We start from the raw sequence: 9,417 nt of genomic DNA, 5'->3' as shown, positions 1-9,417 counted from the left end.
GGACCAGATCATGAGAATTCTAAGACATTCCTACCAGGTTTTGCTGATGCTCTCGTTAGGATTAGAGCTGCCTGCCTATTGATTAGCTTTGATTGAATTTAAATTTATTTACAGATTGCCAAATCCAAAAAGAATGTGCCTCCCCCCCCAAGGATCCTGAAAGCAGAGAGATACCATCTTTTAAGTGAGAGGTGGACTCAATACAGTAAACTAACACCCTTTGAAGGAAAGGCCACCCTTGATATATTTGTGTTCATCACTTTTGGGCCTATGTCATCAGGTGGCTCTGAAGGCTATTGATATTGAATTGGCTTTCACAGCCATTCCTTTCCCCACAAAGACATGTAGGTCTGTGAGACTGGCTAGGGGTGTCCAACAAAATATGTCTAGCATCCTCACCAGCATAAATTCCAAGTGTCCTTGACCTGGGACAGTCCCAGGGGCAACTCCAAAAAGAAGGAAAAAAATTTGGGGGATGGAAGGGGTGGTCCATGACTAGGGGAGCAAGGATTTTGCTACACATGTTCAACAGGAAAAATACTGGGTCGGATCTATATTCATACTTGGTGTAGTATGAAATCAATGGGACTTGAGTTGGTTGTGAAAATGCAGTGAGACAGAGAGGAAGAGAAGGGGAGAGAGACAGAGAAGTGCAGGGATAGACACAGAAACGAACAATTTAGGCTATGTCCTCTTTCGGCTTTGGTCACGCCACTGTTGGTATGAGGCTCATTGGCTGAAAAAGTCCACCCCTCACCCCCAGTCTAACCCCTGGTCTAAGCTGATGAGCAGTACGTCTCCAGTGTCTCAGGCAGAGGCCTTTCTTCCATCACCAGCCACCTGATCCTTTTAACGGGAGATGCCAAGGTATGAACCTGTAGCCTTCTGCATGCAAAGCATGTACCCTCCACTGAGCTATGGGTCCGCCCTGTGACATTTTGCTACTGCTGCTCTCCTCTCATAGAGTTCCGTTTCCTTCCTTTCTAGGACGCTTATGTCCTTGCACTCAAGGATGCTGTGAGGATAACTGGTTCCAGTACAAAGATGCTTGTTACCGGCTGGAGCACTCCCCAACCTCCTGAAAAACTGCTAAGGTACATTGTGTACGTGTGTGTGTACACATCTTGAGAAGGTGTGTTAGACTCTGGGTATATCCAAACGTGGCTTTTATTGTGCAGTTTGTCGTACCTCATTCATGGATTTTTACAGGGGTCCAGATGATGCTGTCTTCAATTTGTAGCCTTCCATGTTTTCCTACTGCTTCTCCCATCTTTTTCCTTACCAGGGGGGAAAAACATTAAGGAAGAGAAGGCAGAATAACTGCACAAGGCTTTCTGAGTGTCAGTGCCAGGAGCTCTCCATTTGGAAACACCCCAGGTCATTGGTCTGTTGAGCCCAGTATTCTCTCCACTGGCTCTCCAGAAACTCAGATAGGGATATTTCCCAGCACTTCTTGGTAATGGAGGCTGCTAGCTCCAATTCTGGTGGGGCTGTAGATCCATTCTGGGCTCCAGTCAAAACCAGCCAGAACTTTAAAGGGGCTATCCAAGGTTCTGAACCTGCTCCGTAAAGTAGGTTCAGCATCTTGGAGAGCTCCTTTAGAGTTCTGTCTGCTTCTGCTTGAGAACCGGGATGGATCCATAGCCCCACCAAAATCAGAGCCACCAGCCTGCACTGCTTCCTGGACAGACCAGGAACTGAACCAGGGAACTTCTGCAACTGTTCTACCACTGAGTTACATGCCCTCCTACAAACAATGCTTTGAGAAAAGAGGAAGCTGTCTTATACTAGGTCAGGCTAAATGTCCATCTAAGCCAGGGTGGTTTTACTCTGACTGGTAGTGGCTTTTTAGGGTCCTGGAGAGGAAGTACAGAAAAGGGCAATGAAAATGATCCAGGGGCTGGAGCAACTCCCCTATAAGGGAAGGTTGCAACAGCTGGGATTTTTTAGCTTGGAGAAAAGGTGAGGAAGGGGAGGCATGATAGAGGTGTACAAAATTATGTATGGTGTGGAGAATGTGGACAGGGAGACATTTTTCTCCCTCTCTCATAATACTAGAACCCGAGGTCATCCCATGGAACTGACTGGTGGGAGATTCAGGTCAGATAAAAGGGCTGCTTCACACAGAGCATAGTGAAACTATGGAATTTGCTACCACAAGACATAGTGATGGTCACCAATTAGACAAATTCTTGGAGAAGAAGGCTATGAATGGCTACTAGTCCTGATAGCTGTATGCTACCTCCAGTACCAGAGGCAACATGCCTGTGTACACCAGTTGCTGGGGAACATAGGCGGGAGGGTGCTGTTGTGCTCACATTCTGCTTGTGGGTTTCCTGTGGGCAGCGGGTTGGCCACGGTGTGAACAGAATGCTGGACTAGATGGACTCTTGGACTGATCCCGCAGGGCTCTTATGTTCTTAGAAAGGTCTTTTGCATTACTTGCCACCTGATCCTTCCAACTGCAAATGCCAGGCACTGAACCTGGGATCTTCTGCAAGCAAGGCATACGCTCTACCATCGAGTTATATTTCCTCCCTACGGCCCATCCTGCTAGAAATAGGGCACCGAGGGCCTGCTTGATGATTGAACAGCCCAACATGGCTTATTTAAGACACGGTGGGCTGCAGCGTGTTTGGGCAGCCATTTTGCGACTTGTGTGACTGCGGCTTGTCATGTCATCTGGACGTGGCAGGGGTGAGTTATTGGTGTGGTTAACAAATCACCATGAACCCATGGGCTGTTTTAGGGTTGTGGGTGGTTTGTTAATCACGCCAACAACCCACTCTCGCCAGATTCAGACAACACAACAAGCCGTGGTCACAGCCTGAATATTCAAAAGCCGGCTGGCACATGCCAGCACACGCTGCAACCCACCGTAGCTGAATTAAGTGGGCTGCGGTGGTCGTGCGAACCAGGTCTGAGATTCCTTTTTCAAAGCCTCAGGGTGTGATTCAAAAACATTGCCACCTCCATGTGGCAGCTCAAAAATGCATCCTTGTTTTAAAGGCCCTGTCCCCACTCCAAAAGCTGCATCAGCTTCCCCGCAGCTGCTATTTACATAACAAACAATGTGCACTGTGATTGCATTCATGCAGTGTATGTCTTGTCTGATGGGAATTGCTTGGTATTGCTGCCTCCTGTTAAAAAGGCAGTTAGCAGAGAAAAAACAAAAAGGCAGAACAGAATGAGTGTTTACCAGTACCACATGCACACAAGGCTAAAAAAAGGAGACCACGCTCTTCTTCAGTGAAGATAAGGTAAAATGGTTTCCTCGCAATATTCTTGCATAAAAATACAGGTACAGCATTTTCAAACAAGAGTTTGTTGGGTCCATTTCTTTGTGTTCTATAGCACTGGCAGGAGAGAGAGCGCAAACACCAGCAATGGATGAGGTCAAGGGGGGGGGGAGAGAGAGAGGAGGAGCAGGAAACCACACTGTAGGCTATAGAGATCCTAAGGCTAGCTATGCTCAAATTCCCATGAACTAACTGCAACACTGCCCCCTTCCTGTAACTTGCAGGCAAGGTGGCAATATTCCCAGCATTGTCTAGTTTCTCCCTAATGGGTGGATCTCCATGTGAGAACGCAGTGCACATTCATTGCGCTGCAAAGACGGCCAATATATTATACCATCATGTGCCCGTGTGCATTATGACAGCTTCCTCATGTATACCCGCAGCAAAAATCAGTTGGTTGAACCCTCCCACCCCATCGGCCAAGAGGGAACTTTTTTCAACCAGATAGATCCTGGGTGATTGGTGTTTCGAGTGCTGGAAAGGGATGGCAGTTCCACCGATGCTTGCTCTGCTTATTTTACCTCAGGACAAGGGTAACAGACTCCACGCCCACTTAGCCTCTGTTCATAGTGATGACGAAGACAATTTCATCTTTCACCTGATGAGGAAACAGGATGGTTACTGGCTTGGAGCACATAAAACCCGTGTAAGAAAGGGGATACACAACTCTTTTTATTATGCAAGTGGAGGGGTTTCACATGGGGCTTGTCTACCTCATTGTTTCTGGAGTTCTGAAATGTATGCAGTCCTGGACCATTCATTCAATGTAGAGATCATTTAGAAAAGGGCTGGGCAACTTTGCAGGCTCCCTCCTCTGCCCCCCCACCGGCGCTCTAATAACCGCCGCCACACTGCCACCAAATTTTGGTGGCAATTAAAAGCTGCATTTTCCATTTAAAACAAGGTGTGCATGGAGTGCAGGCCTTGGTTTAAAGGGAAAAAGCTGTTTTTTTTCTCACCACCTCTTTGAGCCTTTCTCCACGAAGCTTTTATTGCGCGCACGTGATTGCTCACTCACAGTAGTTTGCAGGTCCTTTACATGACTTCCTCATCCTCCAGGGCCAGTCCTGCTCTTTGCAGCCATTATCGCAGGGTTTTTTCCTAACGAGGAAAATCTGTTATTATGTAGAAAACATGTTATAAAGCCCCGTGTGATTATGCAGTTCCGTTATACCACAACAGCCATCTGGTGGTTGTATAATGAAACATATAGAAAGGCACAGAAAGAAAACCCCTGGGAAAAAAAGCACAAAGGAGACAATCTTAATCCCACAAAGAATCTGGAAGCAGAAGCCTTGGTAAAAGTGTGGGATAACAGCCTGATGTAGAAAGGCCCTTGCCATTTAGGAGAAGCCACATTCCAGTGGTGGGCAGAGCCACAGGCAAGAGGGGGCAGGCCCAAACGCCAGCATATTTTTGCTTAAAGCTCTTCTGCCAGTAACTTAGCCTTAGTATTTCAACCTTTTAGAATAGGGAAAAAACTGCACAAAAGTCAGACAACCACCAAAGGATCAAGCGGGGGAAAGGAGGCATGGCCATCTGGGGAACTCCAGAGCATTGAATCGGGACCCCAGGCAGGCTAGATTTGTAGGGGGGACTTTTCTTCCTACCATGGTCCCAGTCCGCATCCCACCCCCCACTCCTGCTTTTTGGATTGGAAGAGAAGTGGCTAATGATGGTGATGGGAGCTGCCCTCCTAATCCAAATAGCAACCACAGTCCTCCCCCACCCCCTCTAATTCAGAGTAGGACTACAGCGAGGACAAAGGATTAAAGACACCCCGTCCTTCTCCAGTGCGGTGGTCTGGCACCTCTCCTCTATTCCTGTGATTTACTTTTAAGAAAACAACAATCATGAAATTGCAAATTTTGTGAATGTGTTTCAGCTATTAGCCTATTATCGAGCTATTTAGCACAATCAGTAAATTGAACTGAGTTCAATCGGGCTTAATCCCAGGTAAATGCGTAATATAGGATTGCAAGTGGGGGTGGGATAAGCACCTGAGAATATTGTCACCAATATCAGGGGCACATTCTTTTTTTGCTTCTTGTATAGGATTGCAGCCTTAGTTTCCCAAGCAATGGCCTTTCATGATCTTTGACAGTGATCTTGTTTTGTTTTAATTCTTGGATCCTTAGTACCAAGCATCACCCTGGACGTGGACGGATAATTCCACACGGGACTATAATAAGTTTAGGGAGCCTTTACCTCTGGGATACCATCTGCTACACCATAATTATGTGGCTGTTGACACACTGGAAGATAAAGGTTTGCGGAGGGGTGTGGAGTGCGGGGGGGGGGGGGCTCCCTTATATTTTTACCTACAATATTTTTATCCTGCTCTTCAGCCAAAAAAGGTTCCCAGAGTGGCTTACAAAGATTAATGATGAGACAGCCCTGCCCTCAGGTTTACAGTCTAAAAGGCATGACACAAAAATGCATTGGGAGGGAGGAGGGGAAAAAAAGCAAAACTCAGGATCCTGTTCTTAGTTTCAGCATTCTTATAGGTGCTCTTTCTGGCAAGGAGGGATGAAACACGCTCCCTACGGCTCCCCGCTCTCTGACTGATGTATGGGGCCAGGTCAGTCTCATGATAGTCTTTCTGGAAGGCAGAGGGTGCAGCTGCCAAGTGACCGTTGGTTCTTTTACTTCAGTGCATTCAGCCTGCAATGGCCAACCAGCTTCTAGTGTTGATGTGAAGAAATGATGGAATGGCAGGGTGGAAACACACGTACCGTCAAAGGGGGAATGAATTTGGGCTTCTCAACTGTGGGGTTCTTCACTCGCGTTAGAAACCAGTTTAGGGCGCAATCCTATGCAGGCTTAGACAGAAAAAAGCTCTACAGCTCCCAGCATAATGTCTTACATGCTGGCTGGGTAATGCTGAGAGTTGTGGGACTTTTTTTTGTCTAAACGTGCATAGGATTGCACCCTTAGTAAACAGAAAACAATTTAAGCATCACGGGTGGAAACACCCTCCATAACTTATTGGGAACACAGCCTGATGTGTTTCCATTATTAGTTTGGGCTTTGTTTCGGTTCAAAAAAAAAATTATATATATATATATAGCGCACGCACATACACATATGTGAAAGGGAAGCGTAGAGGAGATGTGGCATGAGCAGATGGGGATATGTATGTATTTATTAATGTGCTTATTTATTCACACATTTACATTCTGCCTCTCAACCAAAGATTCCAGAGGCGGCTAGAAACATATGAAAACAGTAACAGAATAAAATCCACAGGAAACTTTTAAAGTAAACAAAACGCTGATATGGCTCAAAAAGCCTGTGGCATTAAAATCTAACACTATGAGAAGCCCGAGAAAATATAGATGCCTTTACCTGTTGCGCAGAAATGATGTGGGGAGTTCCAGAGAAAAGATGCCATCGGGGTTGGCCCAAGACATTCTGCTGGCTCAGGTGAGGGATAAGATGGCACCTCCCCCGGCCCTGTTCCATGCACAAAAGATGACCAGACCGGCAGCTGAATCTTACATCAAGACTGGCAATTGGACAGCATTCTCCCCTGCACCCGAGGGCAGCAGGCTAGCTTAGGGGGTGCAGGGCAGGCCGTGTGGCATATAGGTATCTTCCAAACACCATGCTGCTCCTCCCTGCACTCCAGCACACGCTGCCTCATTCTGCCTAATGGTAGGTATGTGGATACTGTCATTATATAGTTTAGTCACTAGGGGGCACTGGACGTAGTTGTATTTGGGTGGAGTCAGGGGTTTCTTGTTGCTGTTCCGTCCCTCTTTCAGAGAGATGGTAACAGTCTTGGCTTGTTTCCCGACTGCTGCGTCCTCTAAGCTGTCCATGACAATAGGGCTGGCCTAGGTGGCACAACTGAAAAGGCCTCGTTCCCTTTTGCTCCCAACTGCAACTCAGAAAGTCAGTGTACTCTGAGCAGAGCTTCCAGAAGAAAATCTCAGTAGCTGGGCAAGTTAACAGCTTATGAGAGCTTTGGGGGCTTTCGGGTCAGTAAGTGTGGCTTTCTCACATCAGGGAGTGGTTTTTAGTGATCTAAGGGGCAGAGCCAGTCTTCTTTCCTTCCCTCAGTTTAGCACACACTTGCTTCTGTGCCCACATCCAGACCCCACACTCTTATCTGCTGCAACACTCTAGCGCAGGTTGGGATAGAGCCACAGTTAACAATCCCAGTCAGAATAATAACAACAAAAACAAGGAGTGAGAACTGATATAAAAGACAGAGAAACATGCTGCCACTCAGATTTCCTGGATTCCATTTTCAGCTGCCCCATCTTTCTTTTAGGTACCACTTACTGGAAGTATGCACCTAATGTATCTCTGCACATGTCCATCTGCAAATACCTTCTGGAATGAGGATGCAGGCCACAGTGGATGGAGAACTCCTTCTGGCTCTAAGAAGCTGTGCTGTAGCTTTGCTTGGTGATTATTAATCCAGGAGCTGAAAGTGCTCTGGAGCACATACAACTCCAAATGGTTTATTTATTCTCTGGAGTACTGAGCTTTTAAGTTGCACAGAGTAAAGAAAATGCTTTGACCTGTAGGGAGTTTTTGTTATCTAGGAGCCTTTAAATGCATGATGCCTCACTTGCATTCTGAAATGGTACGGTCCAAGGAGACTTATATCATATGTTTCTTCTGAACATTTGAATTGGTTCTGAGAAGGAGTGTCTGTGAGAGTATCCAGAAAATTATACAGGAAACCATTGATATAGATGTTCCTCATTGGCAAGAAGGACTGAAAATATTACACATGTGTGCTTTCTGAAACAATGGATTGACTTAATACATTTATATCTACCTATTAAAGATCAATGTCTGACACAGCTTACAAAAAATACAGAATACATTATAAAAGAAATAACAGAAAACTAAAATATCAGTGGCAGAAATGAGATCCAGATAAAGTGCCAGTGAAACTAGATAGTAATTTACTGCAGCAGCAGCAAAATGATACAATAATTAAAAGCCTAGATAAATATATATATTTTAATCTGTTGCGAGAAAGACTTGAATGTGGGTGCTTGGGGAGTATTCCACAGATAGCAGCCCATCACTAAAAAGGCCCTGTTTCCCAGTCTCTGGCTCCAGAGAACAGACCCACAAGTAATTCTTAAGGCACAAGGAGATCCATATGGGAGCAGGTGGTCCTTGAATTTTAAAAACTTTTTGTTTTATGGCAGGAGGTGGAGACAGACACTCACATCTTGCCCTTCCTCTGAATTTGAGCATAATAAGTTTCCTACAACCTGAACCACATCTCCAGAGCCAAATGAAAATGCACTCTGAATTCAAAGAGAAGATACAATTTTTTTGAGGGGGTGTTCTACAACTCATCTTCGATGGGATGTTTTTAATTTATTAAGATCTGTATCCATGTTAAAAAGGGTTTAAAAAACAGCTGTAAAAGCCAAAAGAAAGACAACCCTAGATATGCCAATGTTTATGGTTCTCAGTGCATTTCAAGAATGTCTCTTTATCAAGGGGAATTCTTATTTCATTCACGATGTCCAAACAACTGACTCTGACAATAATACTATGACTTATAACTCTAATATCCCCATTTTCCAGAAGGGGGCTGACCAAGGACATAATAATAAATCCATAAAAGAGAGGAAGCGTTCTTGAACCCATGCCTGCCAGAGCCAAAATTTTCATTTCTTGACATCCTCAAATACCCACAGGCAAATTGGAGACGAGCAAGAAATGTCCACAGATGCAATTCAAAAGCTTGTGAATTCTTTTTCTCCACAGTCATTTCTGTTCCAGAGGAGGTTAAATCCCAGAGCATTTTGTCATTCTCACAAGGAGCCTTCTGGTGCTCAGCTCAGGGCGTGACAACAAAATGTAACACCAGAAAATGTAACACCTGGGGAGATACATCCTGCTAAGCAAGGCCAAATAGGGGCCTAGGATAGCGAAGGCCTCTGTGGCCACCGCACACTGTTCCCTTGATGTGAGGTAGGCTGGGCAAATGCAACCCAGACACTGAGGCACCCCAATAAGCTGAAACAGATCAGCCAAGCTTTGCTGAAGGTATCATGGAGGTTCCATGCTAAGAAGGCCCCGGTCAAGCTAAATCCTGCCAGCAGGCCCAGATAGGCCGGCATGGCCCAGAACGTGG

The 9,417-nt window shown here is 45.7% G+C and overlaps 1 protein-coding gene across 1 annotated transcript; it reads left to right on the top strand.

The window, feature by feature from the left end:
- Positions 1-453: 453 nt before the first annotated feature.
- Positions 454-7,684, top strand: LOC146342675 (snaclec agkisacutacin subunit B-like). Its single transcript, XM_084806250.1, is given in 4 exon segments — positions 454-1,103; positions 3,826-3,945; positions 5,438-5,567; positions 7,579-7,684. Coding segments are annotated over 4 exon segments (507 nt in total). The 5' UTR covers positions 454-917; the 3' UTR covers positions 7,650-7,684.
- Positions 7,685-9,417: the final 1,733 nt, after the last annotated feature.

Source organism: Heloderma suspectum, chromosome 6 (genome assembly GCF_057233095.1).
Source record: "Heloderma suspectum isolate Gila_16-S chromosome 6, 16-S_ref, whole genome shotgun sequence".
NCBI lineage: Eukaryota > Metazoa > Chordata > Lepidosauria > Squamata > Helodermatidae > Heloderma > Heloderma suspectum.
This window is presented reverse-complemented; position numbering and strand designations above follow the sequence as displayed.